The 23,481-nt window shown below is 42.5% G+C and overlaps 1 protein-coding gene across 6 annotated transcripts in view; it reads left to right on the plus strand.

Moving 5' to 3' along the window:
• Positions 1-23,481, plus strand: part of srcin1a (SRC kinase signaling inhibitor 1a) — a 94,955-nt gene that overhangs the window by 38,030 nt on the left and 33,444 nt on the right. For 3 of the 6 annotated variants that reach the window (XM_061701392.1, XM_061701394.1, XM_061701395.1), the window contains exons 2-3: positions 17,177-17,514; positions 21,022-21,051. In XM_061701392.1, coding sequence (XP_061557376.1) covers positions 17,200-17,514; positions 21,022-21,051 — 345 coding nt within the window. In that variant the 5' untranslated portion in view covers positions 17,177-17,199. Of the gene's footprint in view, positions 1-17,176; positions 17,515-18,590; positions 18,670-21,021; positions 21,052-23,481 lie in introns of those variants that run through there. The other 3 variants (XM_061701393.1, XM_061701397.1, XM_061701396.1) reach the window with 3 other exon arrangements.

Consider the following 23,481-nt stretch of genomic DNA (forward strand, 5'->3'; position numbering starts at 1 on the left):
GTGCACTCGACTGTGTATAAGTGTGCGAGTGTGACACGACTTGACCTTGTTGTGGCCCTGAGTAGTCGTTACCCCCTTCTGGCAACGTTAATTAGCCAAGTCAACTATCAAGAGTTGAAAGCCGTCTTAAAGCGGTCACACTCGAGGCTACTTTTGGTATAAATACCAAGAGAACACAAGCACTTTGATCAAAGGACTAAACTGAGACATTTAGGGCGCCATTCTTGACCTATCAAAACTGTGTTTCTTCAAATAATGGGCTTCAAGCTGTTTATAATATTGCCACAGTTGACGTTTACTGCCAAACTAAACATAAACAAAGAGAATGACACTTTGTGTATTTCGTTGTGGTGATTTAACCCTTTAAGTAACGAATTGAACACAAACAGTGCAGCAACACATGTAGACAGTAACAAAAAATCAGTCATGTACTCTTTATCCTCTGTGTTGAATGTCTGACATTAGTGTCGTGCTGATGAGCTGAGAGAGGAGTAAGACTTCTCAATGCGCAGTATGTCAGTCTGTCTTGTACTGTCCCGAGGTGGCCAAGGCGGGCACACCAGAAGGAGCAGCACAATGGCTATTCAACTGATGCAGTGTGGCAAATTTTTTTAAATTCTTTTGAATTCTATTTAATAATGTAATTACTGTAGGTTTTTATAAAGTACAATATTATGGAGTGCTATTTGCCCTCATTGAAATACATGTTACAAACATTTTATTTTTTGGGGCTGGAAGGGATTCATAGCATTTCTCTTCTGTTCAGTGGGAAAAGATGATTTGAGATGTTTTGAGTTACGTGAGGTCACAGAACAAATTAAACTCGTATTTTAAAGCACCACTTTACTATTACGCCCCTCAAAACACACTAGTTTTTGCGAGGTTGTTGTTACTCTTGGGGGGAAAAAAAAAAAAAAAAAACCTTCACAAAATGGCCCCGCCCACCTGTTGTGAACACTCCGAATAGAATCGTTGCGAACGGGAAGTCAAGATCAAAAGTGAGCAGCTGGCAGTTTGTGTTGCGTGGAACTGAGGTGTGTGCAGTATGATAATAGTCTTTAAAGTAGTGTGTGTGTGTGTGTGTGTGTGTGTGTGTGGCAGCTTTTTTGTTTTTGTTTTTACACTCCCGCCCACTCCCTGCCTACAATACAAGTGGGATTCCCAATAACGAGATGGACACAAAAGAAGCCTAGCGAGTGAGTGGCGAGCTTTTAAACGGGAGATGTGGAAACGTGTCACAAGTGTCTCAACACGCATGAGGAGCGCCAGTGACTGAGGTGGATTTCCTTTTTTTTTTTTTTTTTTAAATGGAGCTGGTACCCTGAATTTTTAATGACAAGTTCTTGTGAAGGAGAGAGAGAGAGAGAGACTTTGCGAGAGAGAGAGTGAGTGACTGAGTGAGTGTCCAAAAAAAGCTTGTGCATTTTATTTTAATCTCCCTTTCCGAGAGCGGCGTGAGTCCGACTTGTCAGACCCAAGCGCCGGGTTCTATTTATGTCTCACATGCACACGCCTCTTTCCTGTTCCATCACTCACCTGACCTCCAAGTCTCAATCCGGCCCACTTACACATACACAGTTTCAGAAATAGCTAACAGCTAACAGATTTACTTGTTGTTTAATTTCACACTCAACGGGTGGGCACACATTCAAGAGACCCAACTATCTCTATAAGATACATTAAAAAGGGAATTTCCACTAAACATTCCCTATAACTTTTAAACATTGCAGACAGGATGCAGAAAAGATACATGTGACACTGCGACTTGAAGATGTGCACTGAGATGTGATCACCGCGGGGAAAATACGGCGCTACTCACGCTACCAAATGTGCCGTAATTTACTGCAGTCCTTCTGTAGCCAAGAGGCACCCTGAGAAAAGAGCAAAGACAATCAATTTTATAGGTGGCGCACAGTGCAGACAAACACCTTGCTATGCCGCCACAGAAAACCTCATAAATCATAAACCTTTTCGCACCGAACAAATAGTAACTGAATAGACGGATTAATCAATGCGATAGAAGCTGTTATGTACGCCACAATATTAGGTTCTGAAATATCTTTGTTTCATGTTCACGCTACAACACGGGTTTTTTTTATTCGTACTTTACCGCAGGAATTGTGTCATCAAGGCACTTTGCTGCTGCTTCTGTTTATTCATCAGTTTTTAAATATATATTGAACGCACTGCTGTACATATAAACAAACCACCATTACGGTCACGTTTTTACACATTAAATTTCTGACACTGATTGCTCACTAGTAATTACTATGTGACGTAGGTAATGTAACCAAAATACCTTGACTTACGGGTTTAATTTTTAATTGCTCATAGTTGAACAGTTTGAGGACAATGTTCCTCAACGTACAATTGCAAGGAATTTAATCATGTACGGTCCATAATATCATCAGAAGGTTCAGAGAATCTGGAGAAATCACTGCATGTAAGCGGCAAGGCCAAAAACCAACATTGAATGCCCGTGACCTTCGATTCCTCAGGCGGCACTGCATCAAAAACCGACATTCAATGTGTAAAGGATACCACCACATGGGCTCAGGAACACTTCAGAAAACCAATGTCAGTAAATACAGTTTGGCGCTACATCCGTAAGTGCAACTTGAAACTCCACTATGCAAAGCAAAAGCCTTTCATCAACAACAGCCAGAAACGCCGCGTGCTTCTCTGGGCCCGAGCTCTTCTAAGATGGACTGATGCAAAGTGGAAAAGTGTTCTGTGGTCCGACAAGTCCACATTACAAATTGTTTGGAAATTGTGGACGTCGTGTCCTCCGGGCCAAAGAGGAAAAGAACCATCCGGACTGTTATGGATGCAAATTTCAAAAGCCAGCCTCTGTGATGGTATGGGGCTGTGTTAGTGCCATTGGCATGGGTAAATTACACATCTGTGAAGGCACCATTAATGCTAAAAGGTACATACAGGTTTTGGAGAAACATATGCTGCCATCCAAGCAACGTCTTTTTCATGGACGCCCCTGCTCATATCAGCAAGACAACGCCAAACCACATTCTGCACGTGTTACAACAGCGTGGCTTCTTAGTAAAAGAGTGCGGGTACTAGAATGGCCTGCCTGCAGTCCAGACCTGTCTCCCATTGAAAATGTGTGCCGCATTATGAAGCGTAAAATATGACAACGGAGACCCCGGGCTGTTGAACAGCTGAAGCTGTACATCAAGCAAGAATGGGAAAGAATTCCACCTACAAAGCTTCAACAATTAGTGTCCCCAGTTCTCAAACGTTTATTGAATGTTGTGAAAAGAAAAGGTGATGTAACACAGTGGTAAACATGACCCTGTCCCAGCTTTTTTGGAACATGTTGCAGGCATAAAATTCTAAGTGAATGATCATTTGCTAAAAACAATCAAGTTTATCAGTTTGAACATTAAATATCTTGTCTTTGTAGTGTATTCAATTAAATACAGGTTGAACATGATTTGCAAATCATTGCATTCTGTTTTTATTTATGTTTAACACAACATCCCAACTTCATTGGAATTGGGGTTGTACATTGATACACGTAGAAGAGTGTCGCAACTACAGTAAATTGCAGCCATACTAGGTGTTTTTTTGCAGCCCATAACGAATATATGCCTGTGATTATTGTTAAACACTGTCTGCAGTCAGTTGTTTAAATGTTTATTACTGCCGCAGTGTCGATGCTAGTTTTCATTTTCATTTCAGTCATCGGTTTCCCATTATGGCCTTAAGCTGGGAGACTTTTGTAAGACTAGCGGTAGAACAAAAGTGACCCGTATATAAAAAATGTTCTCTCAAAACAAAGCGAACTCAGAAGTTGGGGTATTTGTAAGTCAAGGTTCCCCTGTAAAGAGCTGTCACTATGATGCAATCTCTGTGTGTATCGAGCCTTTTTGGGTTTGTGACATTATTTAGTTTGCTAAGTGTCCTCGGGGGTGCTTGCCAACACTCGCGACAACAAATATGAGCTGTTAATGAACGATGACTGTTTAATTTTTCATTTTCAACACGATGTAGACGCCGCCTCCCTCGCGTCCTTCCAGTCTCCATTTGTGCAGCTGATGCTCGTGAGTGTTGTGCGCGACTTGTAATACCCGCTTCCCCACTCGCGTGCCATCTGTTGCTGGCATGCGCCTGGCATGGCACCCACATAGCTGCATGTGTGTGTGTGTGTGTGTGTGTGTGTGTGTGTGTGTGTGTCTGTGTGTGGGTCACACGTGAGCAGATGTGCCTCACCGTGGTTTAAAAATGACCAGAAGCCTCTGTACATTCACCTTTTCACCATGTTGTAGCTATTGCGGTCAAGCTGCTAAATGTCTTGATGAAGCAGCATGGAGTTATTTGTGGGCTGTACATACAACAATTAAGAAGGCCAAGAGGCAGCTCATGTTTAGTACAACCATGAGGGCAGCTGCCATTTAAATCGGGGTAAATGCAAACCAATACAGTGAACGACGACGTGTTCGCGCGTTACGCTATTCACAAATTGACCTCACGTTTTTTTTTTTCTACAGAACCCAACTCAGTTATTCGCTGAAAAACTCACCTATTCTCACGTCTGCGTATTTTTGTGCCTTTTCCGTAACGCCCTAAAATGCCTCAAGAAGCGACCAAAGCCCTGGCTAATAGGAAAGTAGTAATTGGTGGCAAGGAAGTATTTTGAAGTGATACAGTACATCTCGAATGTTCCAAGACACTGCTTGTGTGGTTTTTTTTTGTCTGCAAGGTGGCTATTAAAAAGCTACAAAAAATGACTCTAATAAGGAGTGAATATGAGCGTTTTCCTGCTTCCGTTCAAAGTTAGCAAAGGCCCGATTTATTGGATGTCTCTAACAGATTATCCTGAGGTATTATGCTGTGGTGTGGGATGGCTGAAAAGAGATTTTCACACATGCCCGATCTGCTCAGAAAATAGAAACAGAAGCGAGCCGTTACTTATGTGTTGCCAATTTAGTGTCTTTGGCGCTGCATTTAATTAGCAACGTGGCTGCCATCTTTGTGAAATTTTCCAAATAAAAAAATAAGGAAAATCTGGACAGAGCACTTCATCATCACCTCTAAAATCCCCCATAAGAAATAAATTCACAAACAAACAATAGATGACTGAAGCACATGACCTATTCTGCTGCCCACACAGCTCTTTTCATGAACAATATGCCATTTGCGCTATTTAAGTTGCCGTTTTAGAGCAAATGACGCCGATTCAAAATTCTTTATGCATCGTACTCCGGTTGAAGTGGCCATTCCCATCAGACTAATTTTGGGGAAAAATGGTCACATTGCTAATTCAATGACATTTAGGACCCCTTTAGTGACTATTTTTCAAAAAGAGACTAACAACAGTGATTTTTCTGCCGTTATTGGAGACTGAGACTCTAACCAGATGAGGAGATGGTCACCTGCGCAAAGCCACTGCTATTAACTCCATTCGTTTACACATAGCTATAATCGGACCAAATTTGACCATTTTTGTGCGCACCTCCCAATCAAAGTCAGCAAAAGCCCTATTGCCCTATGTCTAAAAGATTCCGATTATCAAGTGGTATGGCGTGTGTTAAGAGGGATTTTCTTCCCCTATCTGCTCGGAAAACGGTCGGGGGTCGACAAACGTAACTATTAAACCTGATCAATAGCTAATCGATGTGTGTGAAAAACACTTTAGTCAGAAGACCTTATCTACTGCTCTCTGCAACTTCTCAACTCTGGATGCAATGTTTATTATAACCTAGCTGGGAACTTTCTGTTTTTTTTTTATCTCTACGGCAACCCGTTTATGCGGCCAGCCAATAGCACCCTCTGTTGGTATTGCCGATTAGTGACACCCCATTGTGTCCCCACTGTTGCAAAATGTTATTACCAAACAACACAATTCATTTATGAGGCACAATAAGATTCATCAAATTCCATGTAATCATTGGCCTTTTTACCCTGTCCTGTTCCCCCTTGTTTGTTTCCTGTCATCTAAAGTAGGCGATTTTTGCGTTTTAGTTTGTAACCCAATTCCACCACTTTGATTGATAACCATGAGCTGAACTCATCTGACAGCAGATGTGCTCCCAAGGGCGTGTCTGTGCATGTGTGGGTGTCCAGGAGGAGTAGCTCGTTAGCTTAGCCTCTCGGTTGAGTCTCGAATGAGAATAATGAAAGAAGCTTGGCGGCTGGTCTGCAGGCTGCGCATATGCAGCATGTCAGAGGCGGTTGTTTCATTCTTGTAAAAGTCCTCACCAAATGAAAATCGCTTTTAATTTAACCAGCATCAATTTTTGTGTGTGTGCGAATGATTGCACAATCGTAAAGAAACCTGAGCCTTTGTGTCTTAGTGGAACAAATTGCGTTAAGAAATTACTTAATGATAATTATATTCTCGTTAAAGGGATTGTTCCTGGGTCTAATGTGCTTAATTTGACATTTATCTAATTTTTGGATTGTGTTTTAATTTAAAAAAAAAAAGGCAGAATCAACAAATTTACTCTCAATTTGAAATACATCATGCAAAAAATTTTGTCTGTTCACACAAAAGTGGTTTCTGTTAACGTCATCAAATTACATCAAATTGCTCTGGTGCCTTATTTTCTCCACCAAGCGTTTCATAACCTTCATCATGCGCCTGCTGTTTTTATTTTTTAATGTGGTTAATTTTGTTCTAGCCGGTTAAAAACAAAACAACACACAAATGCTTGCAAACACACATACACACACACACACACACACACACACACACACACACAAAACACTCTAATTAGTAGAAAACTATTACCTGGGGTTACTTTAACCGACTGGGAATAATACTTCAACTCCCTTAATTGTTTTGACATTGTGGATTTTACAATTTATATGTGTAAATTACACAATTTGAATGTTCTAAAGAACAAAATTAGAAAAAGATGTTAAAACTGGCCGGCATGGTGACCGACTGGTTAGCACATCTGCGTCACAGTTCTGGTGACCGGGATTCAAATCCCGGCCCTGCCTGTGTGGAGTTTCCATGTTCTCCACGTGCCTGGGTGGGTTTCCTCCCACATCCCAAAAACATGCGTGGTATGTTGATTGAAGACTCTAAATTGCCCGTAGGTGTGAATGCGAGAGCGAATGCGACCGGTTGAGGGTGTACCCCGCCTCCTGCCCGAAGATAGCTGGGATAAGCTCCAGCCGCTCGCGACCCTAGTGAGGATAAGTGGTAAAGAAAAAACAACCATTCGCACACACATTCACACCTACGGGCAATTTAGAGTCGTCAATTAACCTACCATGCATGTTTTTGGGATGTGGGAGGAAACCGGAATGCCCGGAGAAAACCCACGCAAGCACGGGGAGAACATGCAAACTCCACACGGGGTCAGGGATTGAACCCCGGACCTTAGCACTGTGAGGCAGACACTCTAACCAGTCGTCCACCGTGCCGCCTTCCCAGGTTTATATCATGTTTAATTTACTTTTGAATGCATATCTTGCTATGCCAAAATAGCCTTAGATACCGTATGTATAGCAGTTTCCTTTGCAGATTTGCATACATTAAGAGGGTTTATTGTCAGCCTCGCTGGAGGTCTGCGCCCTCTGATCATTCATAGTCTTTCCAAGTGAGGAAAGGCTCTCAGGAGCACGGCGTCACGCTGCGTTCACGCTTGTAAGAAGACCCTTCATCTGCAGCCTCACCTTGCCCGCCCCAAGCGTACCCATCCTTCCTAATAAGCTCATGAATATGCATACAATCTGTTTCTTATTATCCTCCCGTTTCTCTTCACTGGCCATTGCAGTTAGCTAAATGAAATGTATCAACATGTATTGTAAATGGCTTACAAGTACACTTCTGTTTATTACATGGGGGCCGGGGGACACATAACGCCCCGTTAAGCGATTAACCATGTAAGCGCGAAAGTCGGCTCCCCCTGTCGGCCAGGCAAAGCACCACAGCCCTGAAGATAGGCGGAGATATGCAAGCGCCTGTTAAAGACAGCAGGCTGCTTCCGATTGGTCCAAGATTAACTCATTACCTCGTTAGGTCATTTGAATGTAAACAACCTCCCAAGTCAAAAACAGTCTATTCCGTGACGGTGGTTCACTTCCAGGTTGTTCAAATGTCTTTTTCGTAATTTAATAATAATAATTTATTTATTTATTTATTTTTACGGTGGTGCCTTTCATTTATTTTGTGACCAAGCTTGTAACTCAAAATCACTCGTATCTCAAATCATAATACTAGGAATTACATAATTAAATACAATTGAAAAAGAATTAAACAGTTTGGCCGGCACGATGGACGACTGGTTACGACATCTGCCTCAACTGCCTTCTGGGTACCGTGGTTCAAATCCCGGCCCCGCCTGTGTGGAGTTTGCATGTTCTCCCCGTGCCTGCGTGGGTTTTCTCCGGCACTCTGGTTTGTTCCCACATCCCCAAAACATGCTGGGTAGGTTAATTGAAGACTCTAAATTGCCCATAGGCGTGAGTGTGAATGGTTGTTTGTTTCTATGTGCCCTGCGATTGGCTGGCGCCCGGTTCAGGGTGTACCCCGCCTCCCACCCGAAGATAGCTGGGATAGGCTCTAGCACGCCCGCGAACGTAGTGAGGATAAGCCGTAATAGAAAATTGCCCCCACCTTGGCCACCTGGGGGCAATATAAGACAGACAGCCAGATATATATATACCTCACGTGGACATCTGTGCAGTATAGATGCCTCAGCTCGTCTCAGTGTTTGCTGAGGATAAAGAATATATGACTAAGTACTGTTATATTGAATGCCTAAATGTGCTGCTGCACCACTCGTTTTCAAATATCAGTTGCTTCAAGGGTTATATATCATTAGCCTAATAGCATCATTGCCTAAGTCATTTTGAACTTACTGTCACATTGTGAATAAAAATACTAACATGCTTGCAAAGTATTTAGTATTTTTGTTTATGTCTGAGTAGATTCCCAGTCATCTGGGTCATGGCAAGCTGCTAAGGTTGAATCAAGGCAACTGTTGTTAAATTTGATGTGGTTTTACTGAATTTCCTCCCCAAAAAACGTTAAAAAGTTACTTAGGCAATTATGCTGTTAGACTCACAATACGCTTTTCCCATTATGCGTTATCATTTGCATTATGCTAGTGGACCAAATGCAGCTATGTCGTTGTTTTAAATACCCAACAAGTAACTGAAGAATTGTAAATGTCAATGAAGAATTGTTCAATATTTGCTAAAGTGCTGCTTATTTTTTAAAGTTGAATTGGCAGTTTAAAAAAAAAAAACCTTTTTTTTTTTTTTGGTCACACATGTTAAACTGTCTCTATGACCTGACATCAGTATGTTATTAAAATGATCTTTTGAAAAATCATCTATCGCTGGCCTCTAATGCGATTTTTATTATTATTTTACAACTGGGAACGGCGGGACGAGAATATCCAATCAGCTGGTGTATAGACAGGAGGCGTGACCCAATAGTCTGTCAGTCATTTGCTCACGCTCACCCCATGCTCAGGAGGTGGACAGAGCAGGCTTGTACAAAAGGAAACTATACTGTAGTTTCTTGGCCAGATTATTTAGCAACAAAAGTTTAAAAGAAGCGACTGCACAGCTGAAAGGTAAACATAGATAACGGTGGTGTCCTATACGGGGACAACTGCATATTGGTGGTCTTGGAAAACCACTGGCGCTGGCATATAGACGAGTGGTTTCTTTGTGCAGACGAGGGCTGGGACATGAAATTAGATTAGATTCAAATCTTGCAAAAAAAATGGTCCGAATCGCTTAAAGTCAGCAGGGATAGGCTCCAGCTCACTCGTTTCCGAAAACGGATGGATGGTGTGTAGTTGAACTCCTGATTGATTCAACGACTTGATGAAGAGGCGTGTAGGCGTCCATTTGTGCATGCGCGATGGTTTCCGAAGCAAACAAGCCGCGCGAGACGCTGCTGTCAAGCGCTCGCACGCTCCAATTGTCTTGAGTGCTGTTGGTGTACGAGCAGATGCTTTGCGGCGGTGTTGTTGACGCAATGTTAGGATGTGGAGAGGCTGGTGGGTGTCGGGGATGGAAGGAGGCTTCTTATTAAAACTCTGCTTTGCCGGTAAATGATGGAGACGACGTTTTTTTTTTTTTTTTGGACGCCCCGGAGCCATTGCGTCGTCTCCGCTTTTAAAGTTGCTGCTTGACCTCCTCTCGGTGGCTTCCTGTCGGTGGGCGGCAGCCATCTTTGCTGCGCTTCTAGTGCTCGTCTCCTGACGCCGCTTCCATCTTTCACAGCTAATGGAGAGAAAATGTAAAGTGCACACGCTTGCCCGCTAGCAATTGCCTTGTTTTTTTCCCAAACTTTCCCTTTGAGTGGACACCAGATGCAAAAACAAGAAGCACTTTTTGTTAAGTGTAGTTAGTTTTTATTTGTTGCGTCTCTCATAACCATTGTTGGAAAGAAGCACGGCGAACGACTGGTTACAGTTCAGAGGACCGGGGTTCAATCCCCGGCCCCGCCTGTGTGGAGTTTGCATGTTCTCCCCGTGCCTGCGTGGGTTTTCTCCGGGCACTCCGGTTTCCTCCCACATCCCAAAAACATGCATGCTAGGTTAATTGACAACTCTAAATTGCCCGTAAGTGTGAATGTGATTGCAAATGGTTGTTTGTTTATGTGTGCCCTGCGATTGGCTGGCAACCAGTTCAGATTGTACTCCGCCTCTTGCCCGATGATAGCATAGCTGTCGTCAAGCAGCGACCGAGCAGTGCGTTCCATTTGAACTCAAGACATGATTAATCAACAATCAATTCCAACGGACAGGTTAGCTTGATAGATTGAGTGTGTTTGTCTTTAAGTGGGCTACGGCTACCATTTAAATGGACCTATGTTGACAGGAGGCCGTATTACATCCACCCACCATGTCTTGCTGCACATTCCCTCCTAGTTATTTGCACAGAATTCCTAATACCAATAGCTCAAGGCCTAGGCTGGTTGTTCTACTGCTCCCTTTCTCATGATAGGCATTCCTCACCTGACGCCCCCACTCAGCTCATTCTTGGTTAAATATTCAGCGCCGTCACAGCTGGCGTCCCACAAGAGGCTCGCAATGTACTCCCAGTAAATTAAAATCCCAGGTATAGGCTCTCGCCTTGCTTTGCTTAAATGCCTGCCCAATGCAACGACTGACAATCTGCACATTGCAGGATTTGAGAAATACGTTTAAACATGGCTGGACAAGTTATTAGTTTACATTATGTATTAGCGTCCACTGGAACGCAGAATGCACACACTGGTCACAACGTTGTGTACATTTGCACAGTCTAATGGAAGAGAAAAAAAAATCTGTTTTGCCTGTGGATGAATTATTGTTATTAGTTTAGTTTATTGTTGTGGTTTTAGTTTCTGTCACCTTAATGGATGATTGTGTTGGTTAAAATTATTGTGCTTAAATGTACAACACCACTAAAATATGTTATTTGTTTACAGAAAGACATTTTTGTTTAATTCATTAACATGACAAAATAGATTTTTCAAATGTTTTTGTATGTAAACAGTTGAGTCTGTATTTGGAATATGACAGTGTTTGCGTCACGCAAGGGGCATTCATTTGCAGTCTGGATGTGGAAGTGGTGAACAACTCTCTTGAGAAGTCTTCAATAACACCACAAAAAGATTGGTTGTTAATAAAGTTTTTGCGGAAAAAAATATTTGTTTGAAAAGTCCTCAGTCGTCATGGTAGCAAAAGCACTGCCTGTTGTAATTCTTTATGCTTTGTGTATTTGGTCAGAGGAATGTGCGGCATGTTAGGAAGACGCGTCATGGGAACGCTTTGAAATTTTGTAAAAACAAAATTATCCCTTTAACGCAACTTTGGAGGTTCCGGTATTCGACTTGGAATACTAATTTTACCTGACTTGGTTAAATGACATGCATCATTGATATGGGTGATATGTTCACAAACTTACCACTCCTCTCATTGCTTGCTGTTAATAGCCGAAGCGCTACAATACAAGCCGTGCACAAGTCAAGGCAACGGGCTTCTTAGCATTCCGAGGCCGCCTCTCTCTACCTTTCACTCCCTCCGACCCGCTTTGATGTGAGCGCGTATGAAATCGATGAAAGCCGACGAGCTGCTAGAGTTCCATCAGGTGTAGAAGAAGGCGGCGGCTTCTTGACGAGATGAAATCCAGTTTACCGAATGGACCCACTTTTAAGTCCTGGCTCTGCATACATGATCAGATTCAGTGCGTGTGTGCGTGTATGTGTGTGTTTGTGTTTGTGTGTGTGTGTGTGTGTGTGTGTCTTTTCCCACTTTTATAAATAAGCAGTGAAGGTGGTGCGAACTGGTGACTGAAAAAGTTGAAAATAACTTTACAATCCAGGCTCTTCGGCCATACATTCAGTACATCTGCGTGATCCAATGTGATCTTTCTGGCTTTATGTGGGGGAAAAAAATATTATATATATATATTTATATAATCTGATAATATTAAATGTTTAATCATCTTTATTAAGATTAAATCTGATAATAATAAATGTTAGCATAACAACTGTTAGCTTTTTAGATGTTCTATTTTGAAGTAGTACCTGACCTCTAGGCCAAAGATGATAAAAAAGGCCAATTAATCTAATATTTAATGTTAGCATAACTGTTTAGCATTTTAACTATTCAGCTTTGAAACATGTAGCCTACCTAAGACAAGGTCTGACTTAAAAATCTTTATCATTACAGTGCTTTACTACCTTGCTATATATTGGCATGCCAACTGTCAGCAAGTTAGCGTTTTAGCGCTTCTATTTAGAAATAGTATCTTACCACAAGGCACAATATAAAATACTTGATGATTTAACGTAGTGCTTTCTGTACCCGGGTTGCTATCTTACTATATGTTAGCATACCAACTGTTAGCATGTTAGAATTTGTGAATTTTCATTTGTCATGGAACCTAAGACAAGGCATAATGTAAATGTGTTTGTTTGTTTGATACAAGTCTGCATGTTTTTGGTTTATGCCAAGACTGGTAAAAATACCGATACAACACGCATCTTTTATGATGATGATGTAAATCATCTATACGTTAGTATTTAATTCATTTTATAGAAATAGCACATAACTGCAGGGCGTGATGTAAAATCCTCATCGATCTGTCCTTTGCGGTTTCTGTACTCATGTTGATAACTTGCTATATGTTAGCATGTGATCAATTCTCATTACAAATGGCACACGACTAGAAAGCCCAAAATGAAGTCCTCATTGATCTGTTGGTTTCTGTGCTGTCTTGCTATAGGTTTGAATTAGGCTTTAGACGATCAGGATTTTTTGCAAAAAAGCGACTGCAATGCACAATGTTTAGCCACGCTAGCGAGCTAGCCACAGGCTCGGGAATCCCAGAGCTGCCCGTGCGATGTTGTCATAAAACGCATGATTTTTCTCAAAAATAAATTTGCTTTAGGATTAAAGCATACAGGACGGGAGCGTGGAACGTGCCCGGAGTAAACGAGATTGTGTCAGCGATAATGTCTTAATTCGCGGATCAGCGAATTTAGACATTTCAGCCGATCACAAAATTTGTATAAAATGCAAATTAGTGGCTGATCGATCAAGCTGTAAAGTCTAGTTTGAATACTACCTGTTAGCATGTTAACTTTTCACCAGCTCTCGTTAGAAATTTTACATAACTACAGGAAATGATGTAAAAATCCTTATCTTTCTATACTAGCCGGTTTTTATCTTACTATATGTTAGCAGACACACTGTTAGCATTTTAGAATCCAATCAGTTCTCATGAAAAAAGCGGTTCCTCTATTCTCAAGGCTACCACTCTTTTTGCTCCCTACAGTCCTGCGACCAATGTTCTTTTCTCAGGCTTTGTTTTGTCTGCAGGCTTATGCGGCGATATATTGAGGTGCCAATGACGCCAGTGTGAAGCATGAATTCACATCTTTCTATTTTTTGCTATCTCAACCCACGCAGTTTATAAAGACGCCTTCTATCTGCTCATTGCAAAGTTTTCCGGGCTTCTTTCCAGGCCGCTCGCGTTTGTGCACCCAACTTATTGTCTCGCTCTCAGGCAGTTGTCTGTCGAGAGGCTGGCACAGGCATCGTTTTACTGCCTGTTTTTTTTTTTTCAAGTCGAGGAGCAAAGGTTCCATTTTCGCAGAGCGTCGTTATGGGACTCTTGAGCCGGGGCACTTGTTCGCCGACACACACGACGAGCTAATGAAGTGCAAAGTGGATATCTGCTCGATGCTAATGCTATCAGCCCGCTGGTCCGCTTCACCTCCGTTTATCATCACTTCATCATGTAATTGGATGCCAGGGCGACTGGCTAAGTGGGGCAGTCGCAGTTCTTCACTGCTTGCATTTCAAGATTTGTCCACAGGAGAGCATCACATTTTGCTCAGTAAATGTGATTGCAGGATTGCCATAAAGTAAAAATTGCCATACAGTAAACCACCATGATTAGCAGAAAAAAAACTTAAATCCCTAGGGCCAAATCTGACCCGCCACATTATTTTATAGAGGCTATATCAAATTATGTGAATCTACTTAAAATATAAAAACTATTTCCTAAAATTGCAAACTGTCTTCACAATTCATCGTTATGTAACAATTGTTTGTGTATATTTAAAGATACGATGACGCGCTAATGCATTTATATGCAGATGGGGTCCGAGCTAGAATAGGCGCCCTGTGCGAGACTCTCATTTGCCCGACATATAAACCCATAAAAAACACTGTAGTGGACCTTATATTTTCTTTCAAATGTATTGAATTACAAACAAAAAAGAATACAGCAACAGCAAAGCATGATGTTCAGTAAGGAAACAAACAGCAAATTAAAAAAATATATATAATTTACATCACACAAATGGAAAAACAATCAAAGCGGAACCTCATTGTAATAATTTTGTTCTCAGCAAGACTGCTTTCTTTCATGTCAAGAATAATATCGTTTATTTATTACCTCAATGCAAAAATGTCTTTACATTATATGAGGTTATTGATGATTTGAAGAGGCAACAACTGAGCATGATCTGAAACATTCTGCTTAAGAAAGAGGCTATTTTTAAAAATATTATTTTTTTTTATTATTTTTTTTTACTGAGCAAAGAACATCCAATAGCATATTCACAATGAGTTTGTCATACAGTGAAAGGAATAGGGGTGTCCCTCAACAAAACACTAACTTCGGGTTCAACAAAATCATGCACAAGTAGAACGCACACAAACAAGGAAACACAAACAGCAACTAACATTAAAAATAAAACACTTTGTCATAATGACTTGTTCAAAACTTACACCTAACAAGATTTAGTGTCAGCACTAAGATTCCCTTCCACTTACTGAGAGATTATGCATCTCTTCTTGTGCTCCACAAGGCGTGAATACCTCATCCATACGGCAATATTCGCACGCAAACAAATATTCCACAGTCATTTTTGAATCTTTTTTTTTTTTTTTTTTTTCTTGTGTCGGGGAACCCCTTCTCCGTTTGACTGACAAGTTTCAGTTAAGAATATCTACCAATAAGCTTGTACGGGATGAAATGCCGAGGGGGTCTCCAAGTCGACGCGTCAAAATTAACGTGATATTTTTGAATGGCGTCACTTGCCCTAAAAACTCGCAAAACGGAACATTATTCGTGAAAAGAGCAGCGTGGGTAGTAGATTAGCTCATGTACATTAGTAATCAATTATTCTTTCCTGAATTTATTTGTTATGGACGATTTTAAAGGCGTTTGAAGCTCATTTTATGTTCTTTAGAAAATTCTACAAAAATGGTGGCCACATTGCCAGATGTACAGTACCTAAAAAAATGTTTAACAGATTTTAATGAAAGGCAGAACAATTGATATTTTGGTGACGATCCGCAATTTAGCGCTTTTTAGAATTAGTATTCATCTTTTTATTTTATTTGTTTTTTCCGTAATGCATGAATTGTAATCCGACATATGCGCTCTTCACGCATGAGCACTCTGTGCGCGGTATTGCTCCGAAGAGACTCTCTTGACGAGTCTTTTCTGCACTCCACTCAATTATTCCTCCACCTTTTTTTTCTGCATTTGACCCATCCTGTTCTTTTGTGTGACAACTAACCATCTCTGTATTGATTGTGTGTCCACCTGCTTCCTGTTGAATACAACTTAAATGTGCTGTTCAGTGGTTTCATGAATGCTTCCATCGTCAAGCGTGTGCGCGTGTGTATATATATTTATATATGGATGATTTATGCATGCACTAATTGTAATGTGGAGAAAGTGCTATTGGTTATAATAGTGCTTTTTCCTGTTGCTGATGTGTTTGTTTGCACACATTTGTGCACAAACACGTGAATTAACCCTTGGCATGTTTCTCTTGCAGCACATGCCAGCAGGGCCTGTTATCCCAAACAAGGTAACTCACATGGCTAACCTTCCATCCACCTTTTGTTTTTCTTCCACACACTTTGTTTTTTCCACTCATTTGTCCGTTTTGAGCTGTGCTGTCCGTCAAGTGGAGATGGTTTAAATGAGTTATTCCTAACCACTGCCTTAGCACATTAATGTGCTGCGAGAGATCATCAAAGATCGTCGTCAGTTGGTCTGAATATTATATATTAAATATATTATATTTATTTACTACAAATAAGGCGGCCCAGTGCGAGACTGGTTAGCACATCTGCCTCACAGTTCTGAGGACCGCGGTTCAAATCCTAGCCCCGCCTGTGTGGAGTTTGCATGTTCACCCCGTGCCTGCGTGGGTTTTCTCCGGACACTCCGGTTTCCTCCCACATCCCAAAAACATGCATGGTAGGTTGATTGACAACTCTAAATTGCCCGTAGGTGTGAATGGGAGTGCGAATGGTTGTTTGTTTGTATGTGCCCTGCGATATGCTTTTGGTGAAATGTTAGTTTGGTGTCCCGTGAGATTTATCTAATGTAAAATATGTGCTTTGGCTCAATACATTTTTGGCTCAATGAATTTGTGTCGAGAAAGCGTGACGGTGAGTGTGGAAATATGACATTTCCTTCATTAGCCAAGGATCATTAAAGGCGCTTAGGATGACAAAAGAGCAAAATAAGTTCACGTTTGATTTATTACAAAAGCCTTTCCTCTTTGCTCACCATTTTTCTTGCCTTGCCAGCATTTAGGAATCAATATTTGCGCTGGGAACTGCCCTCGTGTCTAACATCCCATCCCATTTCTCTCTACCTCCCTTTTCTATTTGCTTCCAACATGGCCACTTCTCTCCTTCCTTAATTCCTCCCGTAGACCCAGAACGCGGCGGCACTCACATGATCTCCACAGATGACCTGGAGTACCCGCGGGAGTATCGGACGCTGGGCAACAGCGGCCGGCGCTTCTCCAACGTGGGCCTGGTGCACACGTCGGAGCACCGGCACACGGTGACGGCGGCGCAGAGCCTAGAGGCGCTCACCAACCTACACAAGGCCGACATGGAGCGCAAGCGGGACGCCTTCATGGACCACCTGAAGAGCAAGTACCAACAGCAGCAGCAGCAGCTCCAGCATCAGCACCACAACCCGCCGTCACCCTCGCAGTCGCACGGCAGCACGAGGGGAGGCTCGGACAGGGCCGCACGAGAGCAGGTACACTCTAAGCGCGTTCGCATGGACACTTAAGTTTACCCTGTAGATACGTATGTGAGACATTTCTGTGACATGCCACAAAGATTACACCCAATTATTTAAAAGTCCCATGCTAGTAAAATCTATCGACATCTATGCGGTTTGTCGATTGTATGCAATAGCCTTTGAAAACCGACCCGCTTGCAAAACGAGTGACGTAGATACGCTACTCATTATTCAAGTGCCCGCCCTGTGAACTCAAATCCACGTGACGCACGCATCGCGACAGCCAATCAGCGTTGAGAAATTGGTGCATCTCTCACAACGTCCTGAAACAAAATTCAACATTATTCAATCTGGGAACTGGACAGGTGGCCAGCTGTTGATGCCCCCAAAACCCCGTTTGGATATTCCGGTTTCCTCCGACACTCCAAAAACATGCATGTTAGCGTCATTGAAGACTAAATTCTCCATAGCTGTCAATGTGGGCATTCATGCTTGCTTGCTTTTTTTTTTTTTGTATGCGGACAAGTGCTGTAGAAAATGGATGGATGTAAGTTTGTGCTGTAGTTTCACAGCTTAGTGGCTCACACACATGCACTCTTTGTGTAAACATCTGCGCTGTTTGTGTACTTAAAAGGTAAAGAAATGCGAGAGAGAGAAAGGCAGGTGGAGTCCATAGTTGCCATGGCAACCCCTCCCACATAAGCCAAGCAGGGCTATCACGTTGCAAAGGTCATGCTGTGCCGCACACGAGCGGGAACGGCAGATTAGCGAAGGACGCGGAACGACAAATCCGGTGGTGACGTCGCGTCTTTCAGTGCAGGAGTCTGTCGTCGGGAGGGTGGGGGGCTGCTGAGGACGCGGCAAAAAGCCCCGCATCTCCCGCATGTGGAGGAGGAGGAGAGGCGGGAGGAGGGAAGAGAGAGGAGTGAGGGAGGAGCTGGAGTGAGTTCAGCGCTGCGACCAGTCAGGCAAGCCCGTCGCCGCCGCTCAATTAGCCCGCAGCGGCGCGAGCCAGACGGTCACCTTCCTGAAGAACAAAAAAAAAAGAGTCCCAATCAGCTGATGTCGTAATGAATTAAATTATGTGCGATGTGAGGGGAAGGGGAGAGATGGACACCTCGCTGTGTTTGACGGACAAGCGAGGATGAATGAAGCGGTGGACTGGTGCAGGTGAGGCTGCATGGACTTAAGCGTGTGTACATGTGTGTGTGTGTGTGTGTGTGTGTGTGTGTGTGTGTGTGTGTAGGTAATCGACCTGTTGTGTTGGTTGTGGTTGTCGTGGCGACAGCCAGGCAATACCGACCACTACATGCATCGTTTTCTTTTTTTTTTTTTTTCCAAGTACTAGACTCTGCAGTTGCAGTTTAGATGTTTGTGTGTGTCCGTGTGTGTGTGTGGGGGGGGGTGAGAAGTACAAATGATTGTGATGTGGAGACGAGAGGGGTGCTGGGAGATGACGACATTCAGTGGAGGAAGGGTAGTAGCGAGCGCAGCCTGCTTTACATGCTGGTCAGGTAACGCAGCGCTTCACTCACTCAGCTCTGTGCCTTGTGTGCAAACATGTGCACAACTAGCTCTTAATTTCCTCCGATTCTTCTTTTCGATTCTATGTAGGAAAACGTGAGTCCAGAAAGCTGCTGTCAATAATTGTTGCTGACAGCACTGTCAAAAAATAAAATAAAATAAAAAGGAGAGGAGTCCGACTTGACTTGCTCGTCCGACTTGACTTGCTCGACCTGCTGTGCCAAAATCGAGTCAATAAAGTTGTGTCATCAAGAGACAAGTAAATATTTGCATCAGTTTTCATCACTGACACTTGTTGTCTTTTTGTTCCATTTCTAGAAGGGGTGACTAGAATAATCGGCAATATAAAAATGTGAACAATAAGAAAAGTGGAAACGATAAAAAGCACAATACATTAAGGGCCTTTATTGCTGTATGCATGTTATACTGATCACGGTGCCTGTTCTTTGAGGGTTTATTAGGATTACACGCAAACAGTTGAGCTTCTTTAGTAGACTAATTTTCTGTGATACTTGATATTTTGTTGAATTGTACACACAATTTTCAAGCAGAATGTCGCTGTACACTGTAAAAAAAAAAACTGCATAACTTAAAAAATTTGACATTTCTATTTTCCATCCATCCATCCATTTTCTGAGCCGCTTCTCCTCACTAGGGTCGCGGGCGTGCTGGAGCCAATCCCAGCTGTCATCGGGCAGGAGGCGGGGTACACCCTGAACTGGTTGCCAGCCAATCGCAGGGCACATACAAACCAACAACCAGTCGCACTCACATTCACACCTACGGGCAATTTAGAGTCTCCAATTAATGCATGTTTTTGGGATGTGGGTGGAAACCGGAGTGCCCGGAGAAAACCCACGCAGGCACGGGGAGAACATGCAAACTCCACACAGGCGGGGCCGGGAATTGAACCCGGGTCCTCAGAACTGTGAGGCTGACGCTCTAACCAGTCGCCCACCGTGCCGCCATTTCTATTTTAGTTTTGATTAAATGAAAATGATTCATTTAGTGTATCCTGAAAGCTTAACCCGAAAGTTTTTATTATATTTGAATGTTGGGACACACATTACCTGTGTTTGCCAAACCATTAGCTCTAGTTCACTTAGTTTAATGTAGTTTAAAAGCACAGCAGCGAGGTTCAGTCACACACACATTCAAGCTTCACGCAAGGAAAAAGCTTTTGCCTTTGTTATTTAACAAAGTTTTATGGCGTCTCCCTGGTTTATCCGGGAGCAATATAAATGTTTAAGCAGCAGTTCCTCCCGTCCCCAGTAGGCTACCGTGTACTTGGCCTGCACTCTCCAGACAATAATGGGTCGGATTCAAGGGCTGAATATTACTGTATTACGTCAAGTCGAGGACATATTCATGTTTAAAAACATGCATGACTTTAAACTGTCACGTTACCAAAATGCAAACTTCTAATTTGAGGGGAGGATTCTGCCTCCGCTGCATCCTCCTCCTAATACGACTACACCATTCTCTGAGCATCATCAATATCATGTTGCTGTTTTTTGCAGGCTAAACGTCGCCTCAAAATGAAAGACAATCCATAAAAACTCATACCAATCTGCCCCTTTTTTTCTCCGTCATTTGTGCGTCAGGATATATTAATACGCAGCGACTGACCGATTACTCAGAAGTGCCTGCAGATAAGAAGAATAAGTGTTAGAATAAGGGTTGGGATTTAATATTAAAATTCATGAACGCTGCCCAATCTTTCTCTTTTTTAATTTGTCATCGGCGAGGTATATTTCCGTGGCAACTGGCTGGTTATGACTCTGGGCTGATTACATTTTTAATGCGGGGGCGCTCACCCCCCCCCCCCCCCCCCCCGAGACCCCTACGTACATCCCCTCTCAACTCAATATGTAGCGGTGTGACGGGACCTTCAAGTGCACACGTTAAAAGAGAGTCAGAGAGGGAACAGTATTTCATTTTCGTTTCCCTAACAAAAAATTGTTTCTCTTTTTTTCTTCTGTGCCACCGGAAACACAGCAGCAACAACCCAACTACTGGAGCTTTAAGGTCAGTGCTGGATATTAAAAGGAACCTCCACCGTGGAGTTTGTGTGTTTGCTTGTATGAGTCTGCTTTTATATTTGTCTAAATCAACATTTCCCAAACCTTTTAAGCCACTTGAGCAACAATCCCTCCCCCCCCGTACACCCCCCTGTGTGACATATAAAATCAACCTATTGTGTGTCGCCTATTAATTTCCAGACAGTTTTGCATAGTTGCATGTATGTGATTAACTTCCACAAGCTGGTCGCGCATAACGCTATGGAGATTTCTTTGTCATCGAACACTACAGAAGCTTGCGGGCTGCCACTTGCGATCTTGCCGGCAAGTGTGCACATATAAAACGGTTAGATCTTGCGGGCGAGTGTGTGCATTCCTGGCGCTGGGGGAATTACTTCTCGTCCTCTCGCCGCTAGTGGGCGCTGTGCTTGCTTCTGCTTGCAAGAAGCAAGAACCCAGACTGTGGTGGGGAAAGCATTTTAACTCGTGGAGGCAGCAGGCTGTGAGTATGTGGCGCATGGACACACCACCAAACAGAGATAACCCCCACCCTCGCAAAATGCCAAAGACGACTTGTGTTGAATTTGATAAACATAATTTTTATTCCATTTTAAACAACATCGTTGTGTACTAAAGCTTAAATTGAGACCTTGGGTCTACTGTTTAGTTACAGGACATAAATGCTGTCACTTTGGTAGCCTTTGAGCATGATGTATAGATGACTGTGTGACCTCCAGTTATCTGTCCGCTCTCCCCTGAAGGCTCCTGCATGCACGCATATACTGTATATGTATATATACATTATTCATTTGTATATGTGTGTGTATATATACACACTGTATATATAATTATATTTATATTTGTGTGTGTTTAAAAGGTGGTCGTGTCAGGGTTCTGCCGACGAGGATTTACCATACTTCGTCAGTCCCATTGCCACATTTGGCTTTTTTAACAAATGCCTCGGCACGACACCGAGAAGAATTACTCACTGTTAAGACGTATTGATCACCTGCTCCTGCAGTCAAATATCCCCCCGGTGGGCCTTTGTCGCTCGCGGAATTTGGCAGGGAGGGGTTTGTGCGAACAAATGCGAATATTGATGTGTGAGAGCATGGTATATTTAAAAAAAAATAATAAAAAAACATTTTTAAAAAGCCCCTAGGTGTATCTGCTGTGTATTCTCCCCCCAACTCTCCCTCCATTCCGGCTCGGCTATCAGCGCGACAGGGTGGAAATGTCAGTGAATATCAATAGCCGAGTTCCTTGACCCATAGTGGGATGCGCGGCAATTCATCTATCACTCACAGCATTTTACGCCCAAAGTGATTGATGGGAATTAGAGTGCCTGCCGCAAGCCAAATGATAGCCTTTAGTTTTCTTGTTTTGCTGACGCATTAAACGTGTGCGTTCTTAGGTCGCTGACAAGCTCGTCAATCCAATTGTATTTACAATAGCAACAATTTCCAAAAAGCCGTGCAGGCAATTTAAACCAACTTTTTAAAACCCTTCAATGTTGTACAAGTGTAAATCTATAAATTAATTTAGGTCCTTGTTATCTCATTCTGAACTGCTAGATCGCGTAGGTTCAGCCACATCACTCCCATTCTGTCAATATAAATAACATTTATTTTCACGGCATTATCACAAATTATTTAGTTAATGCATCGCATTCTTGAGCTGTGGGGACATTTCGTTAATTGTACAATTATTGTCAAGCTATCATGAACTTAGCAATATTATACTGAGCAGCCTGGACAGAGACGTGGCTGATTTACACAAGAAAGCAAGTTCACACGCTGTATTTTGTACGTAAGTTATGGAGATTTTTATTGTAAACTTATTGTCAACTTCACAATATTGTAGTGAGCAACCTGGGCAGAAAGATATTTCTAATTTGCAGAAGATAACAAGCTAATGTGGTGCATTTTTTAACAGTGCGCTATGTATTGTTCAATGTACTGTACGTTTCGTTCATCTGGTACAAATACCTTATCATCTGTCCCATGTCAATTTCTGGGTCAGTGTTTATTGCTGTCATATTTTTCCACTAGTACCCTTTAGTGGTGGCATCACAAAATAATCAACAACAAAAATCAAACATACAAACACAATTGAGGTGTTTATCCTTCAATACTGGAGTTGTTTTCTACTTCATAAGACCTTTAGGGCAAGTTTCCACAGTGCTATTCGTCCAAATAATAAAGGTAGCGGTGTTGGCAGGAGGAGCACCTACTACCGGGGGAGACGTAGAATAAACAGCAAATAAATGTAAACAAATAGACCTGGCTAGCAGGAAGGGGCAGCCAGGTGCATCGTGGGAAATTCCCCGGAAGTGTTGAAGCCTATAACAATTTCAGTCAGGGATGATCGCGAATAAAACAACGTTCTCGCATGAAACAGCTCCTCCAAGATCACCTAAGTAAGCCTGTACTGCAAT

The sequence above is a fragment of the Phycodurus eques genome, chromosome 16 (genome assembly GCF_024500275.1).
Source record: "Phycodurus eques isolate BA_2022a chromosome 16, UOR_Pequ_1.1, whole genome shotgun sequence".
In the NCBI taxonomy this organism is placed as follows: Eukaryota; Metazoa; Chordata; class Actinopteri; order Syngnathiformes; family Syngnathidae; genus Phycodurus; species Phycodurus eques.